Source organism: Lagopus muta, chromosome 1, assembly GCF_023343835.1.
Source record: "Lagopus muta isolate bLagMut1 chromosome 1, bLagMut1 primary, whole genome shotgun sequence".
Taxonomy (NCBI): Eukaryota; Metazoa; Chordata; class Aves; order Galliformes; family Phasianidae; genus Lagopus; species Lagopus muta.
Window position 1 is genome coordinate 50,122,634 of NC_064433.1, and position 23,320 is coordinate 50,145,953.

Consider the following 23,320-nt stretch of genomic DNA (forward strand, 5'->3'; position numbering starts at 1 on the left):
ATCCATATCCTTCCTCTTTTAGCTCATTTTGGGTCTGAGGATTTTGCAGCGTTAGCGCTGCCCTTCCATAGCATTTTGAGCATGATAAAGTAAATCTTGTGGTTCTCATGACACACTGCTAACCCTGTGCCTCTGTTACGCCAGAGGCAGGAGGGCAGCTGAGGTGCAGCCCAGGGGAAGTTGGGTGAGATGAGCAGAGGCCCTGGCCTGGTGGGAAGTCACTGTAGGGACCCTGGGGCTGCTGGAGGTCTGCTCTGGTGGATGCATCAAGCTGCAGGTTCCTAGCATGGGCAAGTCTTTGTGAAGATGTGGCTGCAGTCTTTGAAGCATCCTTCCCTGGATAGCAGATGAAACACGAATCTGCTCACTGCGGGCCAGGCAGAGCTGCCAAACATGATCTGGCAGCACATTGAGGTCTGCCAGGTCACTGGGGCTCAGCTTTCCCTGGGGAGGGCGTCAGTTTACCCATGGTTTTGCTAAGTGCTCCAGCTCCCTGGTCATGGAAAATCATACACCTTTCCAACCACTCCAAGCACCCAGCAGAGCAGGGCAGGGCTTCCGTGAGACTCAGCCCATGGCTATAGTGTGAGTATCAGGGGCTGCCCAATGATCTTGCTGCGAGAACAGATCCCAAAGGGTCTCCGAGAACTACCCCGTGCAAACCATCCTCTGCTCACACAGCTTCAGCAGCAGCGCTCTCTTCATAGAATCATAAAATCGTTGGAGATGGAAGGGATCCCTAAAGGCCAGCTAGTCCAACTCTCCTGCTATGTACAGGAATACCTCCAGCTTGATCAGGGTGCTCAGAGCCCCTCCAACCTGACCTTGTGTGTCTCCAGGGGCAGGATCACCTCCCTCTCCCTGCTGGCCACGCTACTTTGGATGCAGCCCAGGGTACGGTTGGCTTTCTGGGCTGCGAGGGCACAGTGCTGGCTCATGCCCAGCTGCCATCCACCAATACCCCTCAGTCCCTGGCCCAGGCTCCCCAATACGCATCACTCCATAAGAAGAGGTGTAACCAGGCAATGCTTGGAGAGAAGGAGGTGGGTGTTATTAGATCACCCGCTTAGCTGGGCTAACAGAACTAAAAACTTGATTACAATTCAATTAAGGCAACGTTTCTAATTAAAGACATATTATTTTAAGCCCTAAATGATTAAAATAAAGGCGGCTGAAGTGTCCGTGCATACACTTCATGATTTCACCCCCGAGGGCTGCGTCTCCCCTGGGGACAGCGAGAAGAGGACTGGACGATGTATTCTGGGTTATCCTGATGGCACTTCCATGCAAAAAGCCATCATGGAGGTTCAGTGTGGGCCGCACTGCCTGTGTTTGGGGTTGCCTGCTGCCCTCACACCCCAGGATATGACTCCATCCCAACAGAGCCCACCATTCTTGGTGGTGTTGGGCTCCCCAGTGAAGCAAACTGTAGGGCTGCACACATCGCCATGCACAAAACTCGACTATATCTGAATTTCCAGAGCCAGAAAACACAATTGCGTGAGAAAATGGGATGGCCGTGGGGCTTTCGCTCCCCACAGCCGAGCACCGACAGGTGAGAGCACCAAGGGGAGCCCGGGCGCCCGAGAGGAAACGTCCGCGGGGCCAGGCCCGGGCCGAAAGAACGGCTGATGGAGGAGCGGTTGCGCCTTTAACGGCGGGCGGGCGGGCGGGAGGAGGAGGAGGAGGGTCGGGGCTGCGCTGGGTGACATCAGTGGGTTTGGCTCCGGGGCTCAATGGAAACTGGGTGAGCGCCGGGCTGTGCCGAGCACACGCCGGCTGGAGGGGACGGCGAGCGGGCGGGAGGCGGCAGGCAGCGCCGCGCCGCGCTGAGCCGAGCGAAGGAGGGACGCGCCGGGCACGGCCGCCGCCAGCCCTCCCCAATCCTCCGTCATCCTCCCCGCCGCGGCCGCCTGGCCTCCTGACAGCCGGCGGAGCAGCAGCCCCACACGGCCCCCTTCCCGCCAGGGTGGGTATGGGGGGCGCCCGCCTCCATCTTGGGGCGCAAACCCCGGGGGAAAGGCGGCCCCTCCGGCTCTTTGTGTGCGCGGAGGGAGGGAGGAAGGGAAGGAAGGAGGGGCGGGGGAGGGGAGGGCAGGGCGCGATGCGCCGGGCCGGGGGGCAGCGGGGACAAAAGGCTCTTTGTGGGGTGCCGAGAGGGGGTCGCCCCCCCTGCTCCCCTTCTTTCTCCTGCTGTCCCTCGGGGCTCTCCGCTCGCGGGGCCCGGCCGTTGTAGAGACGCGGCGGGAGGGGGGAGGGGGGCTCGGGCTCTCGGGGCGACCGCGGTGGGCTCGGGGTTGGGGGGGAGCCGGGAAGTTGGCTGCCGTTCGGGGGGTGGTCGCTTTGTGTGATCTACCCGGAAAATACAGCCCGGGTAGGGCCGTGTTGTGCCTGTAGGGGGTGGGGGTGTCAGGAGAGATTTATTTATTTTATTCCTTCCCCCCCCCCACCTTGTTTTTCCTGTTTGTGGCTATTTCTAACGAAAAGGTGGTCTTCAGCGCTTCGCCTCTTATTATTTTCTTTTATTTTTTTTTTCCTCTTTTTTTTCCCTTCCCATCTGCCAGCCCTCCTCTTTGTAAATGCGAAAGGGGCTTAGGGAGGGGGCTGCTCGCTGTCTCCCGTTTCCATCAAAATGCCATATTTTTTTACCCCTTTTTCCCGATTTTTTTTTTTTTCCCTTTTAAATTGTGATTATTAAAAAAGCCTGTTTCAGATGACTGTGTTTTGCCAACCCCTTCCTTTATCTCCTACACATACACACACACACACACACACAGACAAGGAAATAAAAGCCCTGCACAGCCCTTACAGGCACGGCACCCCTCACATTCCCACTTCCCCTCGCAGCCTCCATTATGTGGCCTCCAAACTCGGTGCTGTATGGTTTTCGTGCCCCCCCACCGTCCTTACTGCCCAGGTGTGGGGCCGAGGTGACGCTCTGCCCTGCGAAATGGCTGGCGTCGGACACTCAGCCCCAAGACCGGCTCTATCCTGCTTTTATATAATGGCCTTTGTGTATGTACGTGGGTATTTTATCTTATATAAAAGGGCCCTGGTGCAAAATGGTGTGTGTGTGTCTGTGTGCGGGGAGCGACATGTAGTATTTGTAGTATGTTGTAGGTGTGAGGTGGATATTAACGTGAGCACACGCTTTGCTCTGAGGTGGTGGTGTGTTAATGCTGTGTGGAAAACGCAGTGGGTTAAGGGACCTACGGCCCTGGGAGCACTGCTTTGGCTGGAGGGGTCAGGTCTGCTGGGATGGGGGGGGGGGAGAGGGGGGTGAACATCACACGGCCTTTTAATTGTAAGCATCTATAAATAATACATGGAGTGATGTAATTTTTTAAATATCACAATATAAATTGTATATGCGAGATCTTCATTCTGTAATAGTAGACCCGAAGATGAGATAAGGGCAGGAACTGTAGATGGGGGGTATGCGCGTGGAGTGGGAGGCAGTCAGCAAATGTGGCGGATGTTGGGACTCCTGGAGCAGTTGCTGCTGGGGGTGTTGTGCCCCCATACCACAGATCCCCATGGCCACCCTCCAGCCATCATCCCCCCTCTCTGTTCCCTAAGCACACTTGTGTTGTGTTGGGGGGGGAGATAAGGAGGAGTGACAGCTGTGCGGCCGTGATTTTTCACTCCATTATCCCGCTCCCTGCTCCCACCCCCTCACCCCGGAGCATTTTTTAGATTCCCCTTTGGAGCCTGTTGCTCAATCAGCCAGAAGGGCCGCAGCCTGGCTGTGTGGGGTATCCTCCTTAACCTGGCTCCTGGCTGTCCAGGAAGGGTGGGACCGTGGTATGGTGGGACCCTGCTGGGAACTGTGGCCGGCTGGGGAGCTGTCATGATGTTTGGGTTCCTGGGAACGTGGACTTTGATCCTTGGCTGGCGTAGGAGGGCAAGCAAGTCGGATGTATGTTAACTGGTGATGCAGAACAGCAGGCAACAGTTGGAAACCATGTCTGCTCACTGTGCCCAGGCCTCCCAGTGTGGCTCCCAAGGCACTGCCTGCCTTCCTCGTAATAAGAAAGTCAGAAATAGCCATGGGGTTTTGTGCTCCTCAGATGCACAGAAACACACATGCATGAGTAAATAGAGTTGAGGGAACTCCACCTCAGTGTGCTTTGTGCCTGGTTTCAGGATTGGCAATGTCCCCTGAATGCCTTGATGGGATTATTTTCCCTGACATCCCTGTAGCTCATCTTTTCCTCTTCCTGTAATCCCACCTCCTGGGGCAGCTCGGGGTTTATGGTCTGCCCAGAATCCTGTAGCTAGGATTATTTTGTGTGTGCATCTCAAAGCCATTTCTTCTTCCCACTTTTGTTTTTTCCTTCGGTGATGCCTCCTTCCCATCTAGCTGCAGCAAGGGAAAGTTCCTCTCACCTACTTGGGAAAACATGAATCATTCCTCACCTTTCCTGTCCCCAGCAGACTCTGTGTCTGTGTTCTGTACGCTAATGCTGTGGCATTGCATAAATCAGGAGTGTGGCAAACGCCTCTAAGAGGAGCCGTGCTTGTTGGCTTGGTTCCTAGAACAAGTCGGTGTCCGTGGAAGTGGGGAGGAAAAAGGGACCTGCTAGAATGGGGCTGTGTGCTTCAGAAGGGTTGGTTGGGGTGGGATGGGGAACAAACCATGTGGTTGAGAGCCTCCTACCTTCTGGATTTTCTCCGTGGGATGAGTAGGCTGAGCCTGTCTATGTTAATCAGGTGTAGCAGGTCAAAGGGTGAACTGATCACCTGGGGCAAAAGGCTGGGGGAAGGCTGCAAACAAGCAGCCAGCACACCTGGGTGGGTAGCACAGGCGTGGAGGCTGTTGATCACATCAGCAGAGGTGCGTGGAGATAAGCAAATGGCCGTCCTCCTCCCAACCTGCCTCTCGCAGAGCTCACTCCTATGTGGTGTCTCCTGCTGCCCCAGCCTCTGCCTAGGGGTGGTGGAGTCACTAGCTCCTGGCGGTCTGTAAGTCTGTCTCACAGCCCTTGGTTCCAGCACTTTGTTGCAGCTATGGTGCTGGTGTAGTGCTGGGCCACAGAGAATTCTTTCTCAAAAGCCATGTGCCTGTCCTTCCTGTTGTCCCACGGGTCTGGGAGTGTTTTGGTGCTGCTTATTTTAGGCTCCTTACAGTGTGAAGCAGTCACCTGCTGGCACATTGTTAGGAGAGATTTCCTTCCCCGACTCTGGGAAGAAGATGTTGGGAAAGAGGTTCAACCTTTCTGCGTTTTCATGATGGGAACACAGATGATGTTCTTGAGTGGGTCATGTTCCTGCAGTGTTTGTAACTCATGCTGTTCATGGACACCTGAATTTCAGCACAGCAGCTGCATACAAAGTGAAATATTTTGAGATTTAGGAGCTGTGGCCAGCTTCTGGTGTGAGTGCTGGGTGTAAATGATGGGTTCGTTTTGCAGTCTTCCATGGGGCCCTGATTCAGTTCCAGTTTCTGCTCTGACTTTGTGGGTTTTTTTTGTGTTTCTTTTCTCAGCACAACTAAACCATGGAGCTTCGAGTAGGGAACAAATACCGGCTGGGCAGAAAGATTGGCAGTGGTTCGTTTGGAGACATTTACCTAGGTGAGTGTCAGTCTGTGTCCTTCCACCTGCGTGGTTGTTTTTCTCAGTTGCGTCATTATTTTTGGTTTGAGAAATATATATTTGCCTGTTGATATTTTTAGCACCATGTAAGATTGGAGATGGTGGAGGTGGGGGGGGAGGAAAAGCTTCAAGAAATACTGCCAGTTGTTGCCCATCCTGTGATGGCACAGAGGGTGGAATGAGCTCCAGTTTGTCTCCCAGATATTGGAGACACGGTGACATTTGATCAAATTGATCTAGATCTGGAGTATCGAGAGTGTGTTTGTTATACACCTTGCTCCAAATCTCTTGTTGACTTTTACTGAGCTTGGGTGTGTGTGGATATAAACCCACGTGTCAGAGTGGGAGGTGGAAAGGGAGAAGATGGACTTTCCTCCAGGGCAAAAGGAATGGAGCGATGGAAGGCTGATAGTGGGAGAGATGGTCCAGCACCTGAAAGAGAGAGGCCTGACACAGGGAGGTGTAAAACAGGTCGGGGAGGAGGCTGGCATGGCTAAAGTTCTGGGGCCCAGATCTAGTAGATTGTGGGTGGGGTAGAACTTAGAGTTATCATCTGGGGTAGCCTCAGCTGGGAGGTGCATGGGATTGATGGACAAAGCCTGTGGAACTCCTGAGTTTTTATTATCACAGCACTTGGGGAGAAGCACCTCCAAGCCAGATCACTGAGGTGTATATGCATTTATTCCCTGATGCTTTGCTCACTGATGTTGCTGGCACAAACTCTGTGGGGCTGGAGGGGCAGGACAATCCAGTAGCCTGATAGAACCATCCTTGAAGTTTCTTCACCTGTTGTCCACTTTGCACCATTACCTTTGAAGCTTTGCTCCTCTGGGCCAGCGAAATGGGCCTGCAGTTCCTTTCTTGGTGTTTGCACCCTTTTGGTACTTACAGATGGTTATCATATGCTCCTTGACTGTTTGTTTGCTCAGTTGAGTCGTATTTTGCTTCCTGCTACATCCACTGCTCTTCACTGTTGCTGTTCTTCCAATTTTTCCCAGTTTATCCATCTGCTGAGCAGCTTGGAGCCTACACAGCATTTTAGGTGTGGCATTTCCAGTGCTGGGCAGAGAAGGGCTACCCTTGAGCGGTCTGTAACACGATGCCTCTGCATAAGCTGCTTTGGGTCTCCTTGGCTTCCCCCATCACCAACACTGTATCATGTTGCAGAATTGGCCTGAACGTGCTGTCAGCTGTATTGTGCAAAGTCTTTTCCAGGTTCTGCAACATCTCTTTGCCCCTCCCCTAGCTGCCTTCCTTGAATACCTCTAGTTCAGATTACTTTGCCTCATTTTGTAAATCACCTGTTTTCGACCTCTGGCTTTTATCTCCGGCTCTCCCTTGCTCTATTATTCTCTCTTGATTGGTGTTGGCAGCTCCCCTTGAATAAGTGCCCTTTGGGAATCACCGGTAACAGGCTTTGTTGCCACCTTCATCCAGAGCACAAACAAAGGTGATAAATAATGGATTGGGGATCCCAATTCCACCCTGCGATGCCATCACTGCAGCCCTTCCTGCTTGTCACTCCTCTGTGGCCCATTAGTGTCTTAGGTGACAGTGCATGCAACACCCAGGTGCTAGGGATAAAAGGGTGACAATTTGTTAGCCTGGATACAACATTTCCACCTATGCTTGAGCTCGGAGCCTTCCAGACCCTTCCAAAGCACTGGAAAGTGCCGTGATCTTGTAGAACATCTGGGATATGTGTGGAGAAAGCAGGGAGGCACTGAGTGGGAAGGCCTGATTCTGCATTTCTGCATCATGTAGCAAGTTCTGTACCTGTACAAAGTGGGCATGGTAAAGCAGCAGCTCAAGTGAAGAGATTGTCCCCTCCTTGCCCATAACTAAGCCACACAAGCATCAAGGGAAGCTCCAGTGCCCAGTGTGAGGAGCCTCAAGTGGCTTGGTTTACTCGAATGTGGTATCAAAGCCCTTGTGATGTGCACTGAGGTGCAGGCCAGCCTGTTTTGAAGCAGTGATAGTGAGACTTGTTGGAGCCAGGGTGACACCCCAGCCTGGAGGGATAGGCTCACAGTCTGTGCTGCTGATTGGGCTCACACTGTCCTCTCAAGGCCTGGGTTGCAGACAGAGACTTATTCACTTGAATTTCTCTCCTGCACCGGATCCACCTCTAGGTTTCCTTCATGATGGAGTGGAGGAGGAGCAGAGACAAATGAGTTTTGTCTGTATCTGAAGGCTGGTTTGGGCTGGATGCTTTATTCCCAGGTTTTTCAAGACATTGGTGCTTCTGTGATCTGTGGGTACTGTGTGCTCTACTCCTTGGGATTTGTTGTTGGGTTTCCTGCCAGAAGGAAATGCGAGTTTCCACATGGTCACACACAAAGGGAGGTCTCCTGTTAATCATAATCTGAGGCTCAGATCATGCAGATAATGGCAGATCTCTTGCTTTTGTGCTCTACCTTGAGGTTTATATATGCTGAGCAGAGTTCCCCTGCACTGGGTGGATGGGCACTGGGATCGAGATGGCAGCAGGCCTGAGCCTGCTCACCTCTGAAAAGGATAGTGAAACCCCAGGAGAGCAAAACCTAGAGGAGCCACAGGGACATTGGGGTCGATGGGAGGCTGCTGCTTTGTCAGGGTGTCGCTGAAGGGGCCTGGCCACGGTGCTGCCTGTGATGCAGATGACTAGGGTGCACCAGAAGAGCCCTTGGGATGAGTAGGGGGCAGGGTGACGAAGGGGGAGGGGGGGGTCTCTTCTGCAGACAAAGCATGCCGGGACAGGGCTTTGGACAGTTCCTGGTTGCAAGCTCCTCCTCAATGGGAGGGGAGCGATTTCCTTTGTTTCCTGGACTGTTAACTCTCTCTCGCCCTCTGACTTCCCCCATCTGCTCACAGCCCTCCTTTCTTCTAAGAAAGCTGCTAAGCTGGTGGTGGGGAGAACCCGTTGTCCTGCTCAGTGCGGAAGGTTTGCTGTATCAGACATGCAGCGAGGCTTCTGCTCTTAAAATCCTGCTCAGCAGGTGACATGCTCTGTCCCCAGGGCCCCGTTTCAAACAGCTCGTGATGAATGAGTAGTGTTTGTGCAGCCCCCACAGCGGAGCGAGACTGGGGGTGGATGTTAGGAATTATCCCTGATCCTACATGCGTCTCTCAACTGGTTGAAGCTAGGCAAGTTCTGCTGTGTTTGTCTGGGGTTTGTCAGTCTGGAGAAGGAGCAGGGAGCTGTTAATTTTGTTGTTTGTATCTTTTGAAAGATGGTGGTTTAAAGCATTGAACAAAGCATGAGAGAGACCCCTGGCTTTGGATTCTTGCTGTCTGCTAGTTCTCTAAACAAAAAAATGGCCGAGGGAGCAACCTAAAGATACTTGAGGTGGGGGGGCTGATCTGCAAATGTGAGCTACATGCATCCTCAGCAAAGACCCGCCCTATTTTAGGTCTGATTCATCCTTGTTTTACCATCCTAGGCCATAGTTTCTGCTTCCTGTAAGAGACTGACACAAGCATTTGGGCCACAGAGTCTGTGGGTCTGGAGGCCATGCTGAATGGTGTACTTGTATTTTGTAGAATTGAAGTTTTCGTGACGTTTAACACCCCCTCCCACGTACCCACCTGCACCCCTTCCATTTCTCTGCTTATATGCTTATAGATAACTCCCCCCACCTGCAAGCAGCCTTGTAAATGGATGCATTGTCATCTTCCTAAGTATGCAGGGCAGTAAGGAGGTGAGAACACATTCATCTTGCCACTGTTCAGCTTTGGGCAGTAAGGTTCATTGAAAATGCTAATGCTTCCAGAAGTCAACAAGAGTCATTGTTGCTCGTGTGTCAGCAGATGGACAAGGAGAAGGAAAAATCCCCCAGGGGAGGGATGAGGGAGCTGCTGCTGAGGATTTGGAGGAAAATCTTTACAAAGGCAAGGGAAAAAGAAAGGAAGGAAATGCTCTTGTCTATCTGGGTATCCTGGGTGTTTCCACACTGAATGAGGTCTCGTGATTGAACACGAATTTAAAAGGTAGATAACCAGTCTGTGACCACATTAGTACTGTGGTCTGAGTGCCTTCTGCTGTTCTTTCTCTAACCCCTTCCACTCCTGATCTTTGTAAGAAGGGTTCTGTGTGGTGTGAAGAGAATGCACAGGCTTGTTTTGCAGACCAGCAGGCTTTTAAGTGGGAAATATCAGCCTTTTTCAAACAATCACACTTAGCTCAAGCAATCGGGCTGCCTTTTCCCCACTTCTGTTTGCCTGACTCCGGAGTAAAAGCCCTTATTAAATTCATCCCATTGCTCCTCTTCCTTCCCCTCCCTCAAAGCACCCTAAATAATTCCTCTCCCTCCTTAGTGTTTACAGCCTTCAAATATTTGCAGACTGTTGTCATGTCCCATTCTTCCTCCCCACCCTTCTTAGTTGTATCTCTTGTCTACATTACATATTTAGCTCTTTTAATCTTCCTTAGTAAATCAATCCCTCCAGGCCCTGATGGTTTTTGTTCCTCTCTTTCAAATTCCTTGCAGCTTGCCTATCTTGACCTGATGCTGTAATATCTAGATGACGTCTTGTTGCTAGCAGGGAGCTCTTGGCTAGCTCTATGTACAAGCAGTGCCTGAACCCTTTAGCAGGAGGTGGATCACCTTAGTATCCAGTGGGAGAAGAAATCTAGATGCATGAACTTTTCCTTTTTTGATAGAACAGCTGCCTTGGTGGACTTTTTGTGAAGACCTCGACCCTTAATGCGGGGACTGGGGAGCATGAGTTCACCAGACCTACCAAAATGTGCCATAGGTTTTCTACCAAACTTTGTTTTCCCCTTGTGTTCCCCATGCATATTCTGGAGCAGTGCTGAGAAGCTGTTCTGAATCTGAGCTGCTCTCTGATTTGTGCTTGAGTGCAACTTGTAACAGTTCCTGATACATGGAAGAACTTGTCTGTATTCCAGGCAGGCACGGGAAGGGGGGAGAGAGAAGCAAGTTTTAAGTGTCATTCCCGTGACCTGTGTACAGATCTTTGTTCTTTCCATTTTAGGATGATGTGAAACATCTGGAATCCTCTCTGCTAATAGGAGAGAAGGATCAGCCTGTTCCTCCTTTGGCAGTGCCCTTTGGGACCAGAGTGCTGGCTTTCGTGGCTGGCAGCTTGCTTCTCTTTGAGGGAAAGTGTGTGGGGAGGTGCTTTTGTATTCATCGCAAGCTTGCTAGCAATACCTTCAACAAAAGGCATCTGAGTAGCTTAATTCACTACTGGATTCAGTTTACTTCATGCTTCTAATTTTGGATGTGGCAAATGTTTCTGTATTGGCAAAAGATTAAATACATTATTAAAATCCTCAGGAGAGAGAGAGGCTGGAGATTTGTGAACTGTATTGAGAGCCCAGAGGTAGCTAGGAATGTCAGCAGTGTCTCCTCCTGAGCTAATTGGCCCTGTTGAAGTGTGTGGCTTCTAGAACCTGAGGTAACCAGAAATTTTACCGAGGAAGATGTACTCCATCTCACTGCCTGGATGGCTGGCTCGTGTTCTGGAGGCTAAGAATATGGTCAGCTAAAACTTCTGCTCAGGATAGTTTGTGCTGATGCAGATTGTTCTCCCAAAGCCTGGCGCTTGTTGTCCTGGCCTGTCTGTAGGATCAGAGCTGGCTTACTGGTCATGTGCCTTCCTCTGTGCCTGTCTTTGCAAATGGCAGTGCTGGAAACTTGGTATGAAGTGGCTGAATAATCTCATTTGTTTTGCAGAAAATAAACCTTCAGATTTACCCTGAAATTTTGGCGTCTGCATGGGCCTTGTTAAAAGTGTTTAGCTTCAGTGGAAGCCTGCACAATCTTCCTTTTACTCTCATCTCTGTGCAGGAGCCAACATTGCGACTGGTGAAGAGGTGGCTATCAAACTGGAATGTGTCAAAACCAAGCATCCCCAGCTCCACATTGAAAGCAAATTCTACAAGATGATGCAAGGAGGAGGTGAGATAGGGAGGGAAAAGATGGGACCGGGGGAGTGGTTGAAAGAGGGAGTTATTCTGGAGGGCCTTAGAAAGAAAATGATTTTGGTATTACATAGAACCTTCCCAGCAGGGGATACAGCAGTTTTCCTCTGTTCTGTGGCTTAATCTTTTTTTTTTTTCCCCAGTGGGTATCCCCTCCATTAAGTGGTGTGGAGCAGAGGGGGACTATAACGTGATGGTGATGGAGCTCTTGGGGCCAAGCCTGGAAGATCTCTTCAACTTCTGTTCCCGCAAATTTAGTCTCAAGACAGTTCTGCTCCTGGCAGACCAGATGGTGAGTTTCCTCTGAAGCATTTGTGCCTACTCTCCTTTTCCATACCTCCCCCCCTTCCCCTCTGCTCAAGAAATGCTACATCCCAGGCTTTTTCATTTAGCAGCAAGTGGCTGCCAGGTTTTACTTTCTTGATGAAGGCCTGGATCCTAGGCGCTGCTGGGTGTTTCTGATCTCTGTCCCTCCTTCCTTCCTCTTTTGCTCACCCTCACATCTGTGCATGTATTACATGCACAGATACTTCTACCTACATGGTAAATGACTGACACTGCTATCCATCTTGAGTAAACAGCACGTGCCCTGGGCTTAGGACCCTTCTGGACCCTCTCCTTTCCCAGCATGGCTAGGTTTGGAAGTTGACTGGTGTCAGTCCTGAAGCTCAAAGTTTTAATCCATGGAAAGTTAATTCCCATGCCTCTTCGTGGTGCTAATGGTGACCTTTCCAAACTGAGGACTGCTGGTCTGTGGGGTTTAGATCCATTTCCAGATACTGCTACCTCCAGTGCATGGGGAGGGTTCATTTTTTTCTTTGACTGCAATCTCTGGTATTCTCTGCAAGGGGTACCTTTTCCTTCTTTGACAGGGTAGGGTATCCTTTTAATACGTGCAGCTATAATGAGCTTTCATTTCATTTCTGTCACGTTGTTTAATATGAATTCTTTTTCTCTTCTTGTTCTCCTTCAGATTAGCCGTATTGAGTACATTCATTCCAAGAACTTCATCCACCGGGATGTGAAGCCAGACAACTTCCTTATGGGGCTTGGTAAAAAAGGCAACCTAGTATACATCATTGATTTTGGTTTGGCCAAGAAGTACCGAGATGCCCGGACCCACCAGCACATACCTTACCGGGAAAACAAGAATCTGACTGGCACAGCTCGTTATGCTTCTATCAACACCCACCTGGGAATCGGTGAGCCTGCTGCTGCCCCTTGGTGGGGCTTTCCTTGGGACATAGCATGTACCTTGTGCAGGGGGGTGGCATGCCTTCTGAAGTTGCAATGCCACATCTGGGGTTTGAGTTGTCACAAAAGCCAGCGTGGCCCAGTAAGCAGGCGCTGGCTGGCTACTGGGTTCTGTGCCTTGCTTTTCTACTGGCGTGTATGGAGATCATAGGCAAATAACTTTATTGGCCTGTCTTTGTCAACTCTTCTGTCTTATGTGGCCATCTGAACTCCTACAAGCAGAAATGGTCTACTGGACTGTGTTATGTACTGCTTAGTGCAGCAGAACCCTACTTCAGTGGTGAGGCTGTGACCTCCTCGACTTCACTGCCACTAACTCTGCCTTCTACAATTTTTGCAGGCTTGTAGATATGTAAAAGGCATTCAGAGGCATTAAGTCTGTAGGGATACACACAGCTGAAGCCTCTTACTGACTCCTGTCTCTATCAGTGCTGATTTTGTGGCTGTCAGAGCTGGAACATAACAGGCCACTACTGGGAATGGGGACAGGAATGTGCTGGAAATGCACAACAAGCTGGAATAAGGGGAGGCTTCCTACTGCCCAAACGTGCAGGTTTTGTAACAGTGAGGATTGGCTTCTGTAGGCCTTTAAAATCTGTGGGTTTTCAAACCACAGTGTCCCACTCACCTCTGAGAGTAAACATGAGGCAGCTGTAGGGAAGCAGGGCTCTGTGCTTGGTGCCTAAGGCTAGTATAGTGCTGAGAGTTCAGCCAGGTCTTACACTGGTGTTGGACGTTGTTACAGGCTTTGCAGATACCCCACACAGGTTAACAGCCAGGGCACTTAAACCTCTTGAAGTCACCCAAGTTTGTCCTGAGAGCCTCAGTGCACAACACCTGGTTGATGTGGGGAGCAGAGATGAAATCCTCCTGCAGTTTTCTCTTCCCTTCCCTGGCTGGATACCTACTTCTTTGTGACTTCTTTGTCCTCAGTGTGAGAGTTTCATTGTTACAGCGGGGTTCCTTCTAAACAGGCTGACTTTGTTCTGCTACTGGTTGACAAACCCGATCGGCAGAAACATTGAAACCACCTTGCCTGTCCAACACAGCTCGCTCTTGGCTCGGTTGGTTCTGGGAGACCTTCTGAAATGTGTAAGCTGGGAATTTGAAAATCACAGCAGAGAAGTGAAACATCTTAAACTGCTGCCTAAATTCTGCAAGATTTCGTATCTTAATATTCCTAGGGAAAGCTTTCAGTTCTCCCTTCTTGACTCTGGATTCTTGAGAAAACATCTACAAGACTTCACCTGCAGAAAATAGAGCAATTTCCCGCTGTCTTCCTTCCTTACTACTGTGTGGTGTGGCTGTATACTGAAAATGTTTTATTTATATCAAAATGAGGAGTGTTGTGTGTTGAGAGTGGGCTATGATCTCCTGACCTCTTTCACATAGCAAAAATAGTTCTTGCAATGCTCTCCAAGTTGGTCTTGTATCTTGGCTTGACCTGCTTATATATAACTGACTCTCCATTGAATTCTTGGTCAAGATTTCCACAGCCATGGTAACTGCCACAAGGAGACATGCACAAAATAATTCTTACTGCTATGTCTGTCAGCTTTTTTTTTTTATTTTTATTTTTCATGTGTGCCTTCCCTGTCTGAACCAAGCACAAGATGCTAAATGTCTGGTTGTGGGCTTTTTTTGTTTTCTTTAAGGAATTTATTATTCATCTGACCCCTAACTTAGCCCTTTGCTACTGGTGGTTGGCTTGTGTATCAGGGTGAACAAACAGTGTCTGAGTGCTAATCCAAGGGCAAACTGCATAGGCCATCAATCTGAGTGTGGCAGTCACTTGTTCTCTTCATGCCCTTTGCTTCTGAAATGCTGGGTGTGAGTTGCTCAGTGCAACAGGTCTTCAGTATGTTTTCTCTGTGCTGCAGATAGTTGCCCTGAATCATATAAAGGCTGCATGGCTTGCCTGGAGCAAAGGGGATGGAGTGTCATAGTTGCAGCTGAATTTCCTGTTTCTCAAGACCTTGCCACAGGATAAATGGCAGACATGTTTGTGAGTTAGCAGCATTGCCATGGGAACTGTCACTAATTTTTTTTTTTTTTTTTTTTTTTACTTGTCAGATACTAAATTCTCTGTCATAATGTTCCATTAATGCAGTTTTGAGAGAGGGAAGGAACCAGGTGCTGGGGTATTCATGCGACGGGAATAGCAAATGAATAAATGCCTTTATTTGAATGTGCAAGCTAAGGACTGGGCATTCCGATGTCTGGAGGAAACACATTCTTTTTCCAGTGACCAAGGAAAAAGTAGGAGGCGAGATTGGAGAGGGTTTCCATAGTGGGAGACTTGCTGTTCGGGGAGTCAGTGGACTGTGCAGGCTTTGGTTCACGCATTCCAGTCAATTTTCACATGCTCCAGGGATGAGAGTCCCCTGCACCCTCTGGAACTCGTGAGGTCTGAAATAAATGCCCAGGGGTGCCCAGGAGGCAGTCTTGGTGGGCTCTATCTGGATGACAGCAGGCTGGGCTGGGATCGGGGGCCACTTTTTCCCCAAACTCGTCTCATAGGCAGCATCATGGGCTGTGCCCATCATCAAGTTCTTTTGCTGACCCTGCTGGCTGCCACCCATTTCAGACTTCTGCCGTCATGTAGTGGGGAGAGAAAGAGGAAGCGTAGTCTGAGAATGTGCAGTGTCAGGTCTGAGTGTGTAATAAGGAAAGCATTGCTCTGTTAAAACTGCTTGTAGCAGTTTTAGTAGTAGTGAAGAATTGTGTTTTAAGGAGGCCTGCATGGGGACTGCATTGCTTGGGATAGGATTGGAAAGCACTGGCCTGGGGGACTGGGAGGTACTTTCATTTGCCAGGAAACTAGTTTGGTCATGAACCTTGCATCCAAGGCAAACAATCCTGGTTCTGCTTTTGCCCAAACATGTCTTCATCAGGCAACTTGCCTTCTTGCTACTCACCTCTGACTCTGCTCCTTGCAAGGAACCTGCTTGGGAACAGAGCTGGGAAGCGGGCTGGGATTCTCCCCAAGAGTGGGAGGAATCTGGCACCATATCCCCGTGCCACTCCTAAGAAGGGGCAGATTGCTTGCAGAGTGAGTTGGATTCAAGAGACTGCGCTGCATTGTGTGGGATGGCGAGCTCATGCTTTGTATTGAAAGGGTTTTTGGGTGAGGATCTGTCTTATGAAAGTAGCAGTCCCCTGTCTGTTATAGGAGAGCTGAGAAGCTGAACTGAAACAGAGAGAGGAAACGTGATGTGGTGCTGCAGGTTAGGTGCAGGTCATGACTGTAATCCTGCTTCTGAGCTGACTTGCTCTGTGCACCCATTCACATCACTGGGTTTTCTTTTCTCGTTCTGTGGTGTGAGATGTTTGCCTTCTGCTCAGGGATGTTATGTGGTTAATCAATGATTACCAAGCTTCTAAAAGTAGGAAGTAATGGTGTTAAATAAAGTTTCCATAGTACGTAGAAGTGAGGGTTTTTTCTAACTCTAATTGCCTGCTTTTGCTGTCTGCTATTACTCAGTCGTCTGTGGCTGTTGGTGTGTGAGGTCAGGCAAAAAAAAAAAAAGAAAAACCCACCCCAAAAAACACTTGAGATGTATGATTCTGAAAATGAAACAAAGGAATGGAATATGTGAACTTATTCCATCACCCAAGGTTTAATCCAGGGTCTTGCAGTTGTGGCTATGACTGAAAGAAATGCACGGTGTTCCGAGGTCTGCATAAGTACTGTTCAGGCAGTGTGGCAGCCACAACCCATCATGTTGGTGCTTCAGGCTCCTCTCGGATTTGAATCCCACTAAAATCATTTAAGTGGACTACAGTGATGAGATGAATCTGAGAAAACTGACTTCAGGGCTGCCACACAGTAAGGCGTTTATCACACTGCCTTTTAATAATTAGGTTTTGTGCTTACAGTTATTTTTCTCTGTCATGTTGCTGTGCTGAAGCACGCGTCATGTGCACTGGTGAGCCACCCAATTTAGTTCTGTAATCCATCTCCTTGCCTCCAGTAAGGGCTTGTAGCATCCCCCACTGACTGCAGTCTTCATAGCCTTCTGTCCAGTAGATTTCTCTGGTTCCTGCTCCAGTCAGGGAATCCATAATTATGGACTGTTAAAGTTACTGTTTGGGTAAGTTGAAGGCTGGCAAATTGCAGGATCCAGGTTGCCCTCCACCCCTGTTTTTTCAGGTCCTGGATGTGCATTCAGTGTAGGTTGTTATCAAATATGGTTTAGCTTTATTTATTTGATGTGTGGTGTGTAATCACAACTGTCTGAGAGTGTATGCATGCCAGCCTTCACCCAAATGCAATACGGCCGCTTTCTTTTCCCTGCTTCCTCCATAGCATCTAAGTGTCTCCCAGCCGGTCCTGCAGTTATCTTTGGCAGCAGCCTGATAAGATTAAGAAGCATTAGCCCCTCTAAAGTGGACAACTTGAGGCAGTGAGTTAGTGAGGTCAGAAGAAGCTGTTACTTCAGCACGTTCGACGTAAGGTAGTTCAAGGATCAGCAAGGCTTCTTTCTTCTATGCTCCTGTCTTGGACCATAGCGTTTTTACAGTATTTCATGTTCTTTGAACCCAAGGCACTTCTCTCCTAAATCTGAAGCGATGGAACCTGCTTTTCTTTTGCAATCAAGGCCATTTTTTCTTTTTTTTTCCTTCCACTGCCACTCCTCCCTTAATTCTAATTTGCCAAGCCCCCTGACCCACAGAAGCACTAGGAGGGTGGAAGGAGGAAGGAAGGCCCACAATGAATTGCAGAGCTTCTGTGTCAAAACCATCTTGAGCAAACTTTTGGTTTAAAATGGCTTGGTCCTGACAGAGAACAAATTTGAGAAACAAAACTTTTAGATGTGATTTTATAAAACACAAAGTGGATCCTTATTACGGCATGTTAAGGGCAATCCTTGCCTGAGCAGAGCTGGTGGTGTCAGTTATACAGTCATTGTCATTTGGAGGGGAACCTTTTTGGTTAAAATATGCCTTTTTCTTCCACATCTTGGAAAAACTACCAGTCCAGAAACTTCCTTGCACAGTATTACCTAATAATATTACCTGTTAAGCTTCTCTTAACTGTCAGCACAGCTGTTTATCTTAAGAAGGGGTCACCAGTTCCTTGTTTCTGCCCTGCATAAAGAAGGTTAAGTGGAATATGTGTTTGACACTGTAGTGTTGGGCTTGTTTCTGTGAGCTTTGCTTTTCTATAACCATCTTTGCCATGACTAATCCCTGGGTTGAGTATCATCCTGGGTGGAGAAGTGCAGGTGCCCTTCCTCTGTGACAGGAAAGGGCAAACATGTGATGCTGCTGTTGTGTGAATTAAGGCTCCTCCAATTGAGGATATAGGCCAGTCCACTTCTTAAATAGATAGTTGTTCTCTTGTGAGGAGTACTTCAACTCTGCAGTATGAACAGGAATTTTTACTGGACTTTCTTCTATCCTTAAAACTAAGGTTTTTCTGTCCTTATAGAACCACCAAAGAAGAGAGAGGGATTGTTTCTTTGATTCTGTGTTCACCTCCAGAGCTGTGAAATTGCCGAAGCAGTTCTAGTTGCCACTCACTCGTTGCCCCATGTAACTTTTTCCCTACAGAACAGAGTCGTCGTGATGACCTGGAGAGCCTGGGCTATGTGCTCATGTATTTCAACCTGGGCTCGCTGCCCTGGCAGGGCCTCAAGGCTGCCACCAAGCGCCAAAAGTACGAGAGGATCAGCGAGAAAAAGATGTCAACGCCAATTGAGGTGCTCTGCAAAGGGTACCCTTGTAAGTGCTCTGATTTTGATGGCTGTGTTGTCTGATGCATGGCTTGCCCTCCTGCTGAAACTTCATGGAGTCTTGAATAATGAAGGGCCCAGAGCCTGGTGTGCTGCTGACGCCAGTGAAGAAAATTAAAAGAGACCTTTGATGATACAGTTCTGGTTCAGAAGTGGGAAACAGATGTTCTAGTGTAGAGCTGAGCCTTTTGTTAGTAAGGGCATGAGGGTGCTGGGAAGAATCTTTTAGAATCTCAGAAACGTTCTGGATGGAGGTGGGCATTGAGGTGAGAACATGTGCAGGCGATCCTGAGTTATTCTGGATAATAGGAATTAGGGTCAACCAAGATGAGTTCCAGAAATAACCCAGGCAATGGAGTAGAAAGTGTGATTCATTGTAGAACAAACGTAGAATAATGTGTGTGAGGGGAGAGTAGAAGGCTCAAACTTCGTGTCACATAGAAACTTGTAAGCTCTGATCTGACAGGTGTCACTCAGCAGTGAGCTGTTCCAGTTACAATGGATGGTTCTGTGAAAGCAGCAGATTTGCACTTAGTGGCTACTGAGGAAAGCGGATCAGGTGTAAAGGATTACTAGAAAAAGAAAAAGCACAGAGTATGCATAAACCCTTGGCCAACTCACACCCTACTCGCACTGTGCAGCTCTGGTCCTTCCTCTCTTTCAGAACAGGTGCAGTAGGTGTGGAAAAGGTCCAGGAAAGACAAGAAGGAAGATGAGCAGCAAGGTGACTTCTACTCAAGCAGTAAATAAGCAAACTTGAATCTGGAAAGGAGATGGTTAGAGAGATGATCAAAGTCTGTATTCTCACTGTGCCCCCAGATTTTTGGATGGGAGCAGATTCCTTTTCCAGTTCAAGAACTGGAGCAGCCAAATGAAGCTGGCTTTTGCTAGCTTCAAAACAAAGTTATAAGCTTCTCTATGCAGGCAGTAGGAGACCCGTAGAACTCCTTCCCAGAAGATGTTGTGGATGCTTAAAGGAAAGGTTGGACATTGCTGTGGAAGAGAGATCTACTGAGGGTTATTAAATAATTAGAAACAACACCAAACTCAGGAACTTCCGGATCTGAAAACAGGTCAAAGCTGGGCTAGTGTCAATAGAGGCATCAGACGTGCTTGCCCTGGTGTTCCTTTTTGGTAGCTGTCTACTCCTGACCAGAAGCTACTGGACTAAGAGGACCTCTGGTCTGAGCTGAGGTGCATCTCCTGTTACAGAATTCTGTCCCTTCCAGTCTTTCTAAATGGCATCAGTCATATTCATATCATGCAAGTCTGCATTCCTCTCCTTCAGCAAACACTGTGACTTGCTGCCTCTTGCTTGAAGAAGCAGTCAGAAGAGAGATTTGTGAGCATTACCTCTTGTAAAAAATACGGATGGAGTCTTCTCTGTGGCTAGAGCACTACAACCTTCAGAGTCTGTTTTCCTCCTTTCCCAGCTCTGTGTCTGTGCTGTCCTGATGCAGCCCGTTGCTGCTCAAAAGCTGTGGTAGATCTCCAGTGAGGCTGGGGAACAAACAGTGTCTAACAAGTAGCTGTTCTCTGCTCTCTCCAGCTGAGTTCTCGACATACCTCAATTTCTGCCGCTCGCTGAGGTTTGATGACAAACCTGACTACTCGTATTTGCGACAGCTCTTCCGCAACCTCTTCCACCGCCAGGGCTTCTCCTACGACTATGTCTTTGACTGGAACATGCTGAAATTTGTGAGTGTGTATGTGGGGAAAGGGCTGGGTGGGATGTGGATGGGTTTTATGGCATGGGGAGGAAGGTAAGAAACTGCCTGTCATCTGTACTTACCCCCAGTGATCAATTTGGGAAAGGGAACCAGGTAGAGGCAGACCAGCATGTTCCATGATGCTAACTGGGGGGGATACAGCTACAGTTCTGGCAGCACATCTGATGCAATGTGTGGGTCAGTAGATAGACCTCTTGCTGTATGGTTAGAAATCTCCTCTCAGAAGGAGTGAGCTATACCAGAAGATAGGACAGAGTAATAGGTTGCGGTAGCAGCTGTAGTACCACGTGCTTTCATCCACGTTCTTCTCCATGGAAGAATGCCCTCTAGATGGAGTGGAAGATGGTGAGAGGAACTTGTTTATGGGATGGAGCTCTGCATTCCTGTTGTGTTCAAACACCCTGGATTTTCTGTCTGTTGCTGCTGTCTCTCTTAACTGACAGCCATGTGGGATTTCTCTCTCTGTCCCAGGGAGCAGCCCGAAACCCTGAGGATATGGATCGGGAACGGCGAGAGCACGAGCGAGAAGAAAGGATGGGACAGCTCCGGGGCTCAGCCACACGAGCACTGCCCCCTGGCCCACCTGCTGGAGCCACTGGCAACCGTCTTCGCAATGTCGCTGAGCCCATGGCCTCCACCCCCACCTCCCGAATCCAGCAGTCCGGTGAGCAGGATGGGAGGGCTGGTGGAATGTGTGTCACCCCTGTTCATCAGCTGGGTGCTGTAACCGCTGACTGGTGTTGTCTCGCTTTCCTATGCCTCAACAGGAAACACGTCCCCCAGAGCAATCTCAAGAGTGGACAGGGAGCGGAAGGTCAGCATGAGGTTACATCGAGGAGCTCCTGCCAACGTCTCCTCATCTGACCTCACAGGGAGGCAAGAAGTGTCACGGATTTCAGCATCACAGGTGAGCCCCTGCCTGAGCGTTCCACAGAGACTAAGGGCCCTGCAGCAGGTTTTGCCTGATGTGTTAGAGCTGACGTGAAGGCACACTGCCTGAAGCTTCTGCAGCACGCTGGGGAGTGGTACCAGGTTACAGCTTCACTCTTCAGTTGTGTGCTTTCTGCAAGCTGTGCTTAGCATGGTCTTAGATCTGTTTTGCTCTTTTTAAGCCTTTACCTGGTAGTCTTCCAGACCACAGTGGTTTCAAGTGAACCTTGGGAAGGGTGATACATGGGAGAAGTGCTCAGCCTCTCTGTTTTGCTGTCCGTGCCCCTTCTTCATCTCTCACGTATTCTTTCTGTTCTTTTGTAGACAAGTGTGCCATTTGATCACCTTGGGAAGTGAGGAGCAATTGCCACTGGACCAGTGTTTGCTTAGGTGAGTCCTGGTGCCTGGGATCCTGCAAGGAGGGGATTGCTAGCACCAGGGATTAGGTTAAATCCTTGATGTAACTGTGGGGGATGGGGCATTTCATTTCCCCTTTGCCTTACTTTGAGGTGTTTTTTGGCTTTGGGAGGAAGAGCAAAGGTTGCTGCCAGAGCCTTGAGGATGAATTATCTTGGGTGTGAAAGTAGCTTCTGTTTTTCCTGGAGGGTAGGGAGGGTAGAGAAGGTGCTGCGCTGGGGAGCCATTTTGTTAATTCCTGACGAATGCTTTTCTGGCAGTGTGATGGTGGGGAGGAGTGTGAAACTTTGCACAGCTAAAGAGTATCTCATCTAACTGGACAGGGTAACTGAGGGGTGGCAGGAGAGCAGGAGAAAAAGGCGATTTGGTTAGTTCTGCTCCAGGTGATATTGAATTGACTGGGGAGAGCCTCTTTGCCTAACTTCCTTTTCTCTTTCTCTCTTTTTTTCTTTTTTTTTTTTTTTAATTTTCTTGATTTCTAGTGTCTTCACTGTATTTTTCTTTTAAAAAACAAAAAACCCCAAAAAAACAAACAAAAACCTAAAAAAAAAAAAAACCTGACAAAATCACACACACAAACACAAAAAGAAAAAAACAAACAACAAAAAAAAAAACAACCAACAAACAACAACAGATTTTCTTTTTGCCAATGAGGAGTCGAGCTGTGCCCCGTGCTGGTACGAGCCATTTCCGAGAGGGCCGCCTGCGTCCCCCAGTGTGAGCACCTCCAGGGAGCCGACGACGCGGGAGCCGTGCAGTAACACCTCTGTGCAGCTGCCCCCAACCCACCCGGGCCCTTTGCTGCCTGCCCGTGTACCCTCTCCTGGTTATAGTTTCTTCTTCCTTCTTTCTCCCCTCCCCTTTGGGTATCTTCTGCTTTGTTATTTTTTTTAATTATTTTCAAATCATATGGTTTCTGGCCATATACATTTTGACTTTGCTCTCCTTTTTCTCTGAGGGCAGGGGAACGGGGCGGGGAGGGGGGAATTTTCTTTTCTGTTCTGTCCTTTTCAGGAGACTTGTGGGCCGGGAAGGAATCAGATTCCAGCCACACTCGCTAGAAGTCTGATTTTTATTGTAATAACAGAATTTATTTTCTCAAGCATTAAACAAATTCTAAGCTGTGAGGGGAATGGTGGCAACGGCCTCATCGCTGACTTGGGCTTCCTTTCCTTGATGGCTTCTCTGCGTCTTGGTTCCAAGTGGCTCTCCATGCCAAGACACCCAGAGCCGAAGTACAGGGAGATGAGAACCCACTTCCCATCCCTGCAGCGGGGTCTCTTTTTGTCTGGCTGTGCGTGTTTTTCTATTTTATTTTATTTTATTTTTTTAATTTGTAATTAAACTTGTTTTAATTCCTCGGAGAGAGTGTGAGGAGAAGAGAGGGCTACCCAGAAACTCACAGAGCGGTGGCTCTTGCTCTCTCCTTCCCTCCGGCAGCCCCGGTGAGATCCACCCTCCATGCACAACCCCTTCCCTTCCCCTCCCCCCCACTTTAGTTGTTTTTAACTATAATTTAGGAATACTCGAGCTGCCCCGTGGCGCTTGGGGGCTCTGAAACACAGCGCTGACCACTGCGACCTGTGGCCTGTAGCAGACACACTGTCACTGGAGTGTGGGGCCCGTGGGTTGTGGGCAGGGCGGGGGGGTGGGGTAGTCTTTTCGTTCGTTCGTTTTTATCCTTTCTATTTAACGCTTCGTTTTTCCTCCCTGTTGTTTTTTTTT

General features: G+C 49.1%; 1 protein-coding gene across 4 annotated transcripts; it reads left to right on the plus strand.

Annotated features, from left to right (window-relative positions):
• The first annotated feature begins 1,754 nt into the window (after nucleotides 1-1,754).
• CSNK1E (casein kinase 1 epsilon) lies at nucleotides 1,755-23,234 on the plus strand. Of its 4 annotated transcripts, none has more exons than XM_048960931.1 (11): nucleotides 1,755-1,969; nucleotides 5,489-5,576; nucleotides 11,393-11,503; nucleotides 11,670-11,818; nucleotides 12,500-12,728; nucleotides 18,337-18,507; nucleotides 20,068-20,216; nucleotides 20,720-20,912; nucleotides 21,016-21,155; nucleotides 21,503-21,568; nucleotides 22,078-23,234. In XM_048960931.1, the coding sequence occupies exons 2-10, from the start codon at nucleotides 5,501-5,503 to the stop codon at nucleotides 21,533-21,535; spliced, it is 1,251 nt and encodes a 416-aa protein (XP_048816888.1). In that variant the 5' UTR covers nucleotides 1,755-1,969; nucleotides 5,489-5,500; the 3' UTR covers nucleotides 21,536-21,568; nucleotides 22,078-23,234. The 4 variants fall into 4 exon arrangements, with proteins under 4 accessions (XP_048816888.1, XP_048816914.1, XP_048816904.1 ...); XM_048960957.1 differs by having other exon boundaries at nucleotides 22,250-23,234; XM_048960947.1 differs by lacking the exon at nucleotides 1,755-1,969 and adding an exon at nucleotides 4,817-4,837.
• Nucleotides 23,235-23,320: the final 86 nt, after the last annotated feature.

Bases quoted from the DNA above. Each gene is read 5' to 3' on its own strand.
- CSNK1E (XM_048960931.1), top strand. From the start codon at position 5,501: ATGGAGCTTCGAGTAGGGAACAAATACCGGCTGGGCAGAAAGATTGGC. The intron at 11,819-12,499 runs GTGAGTTTCCTC...GTTCTCCTTCAG, and splicing joins TGCTCCTGGCAGACCAGATG to ATTAGCCGTATTGAGTACAT. The intron at 18,508-20,067 runs GTAAGTGCTCTG...TGCTCTCTCCAG, and splicing joins GCTCTGCAAAGGGTACCCTT to CTGAGTTCTCGACATACCTC.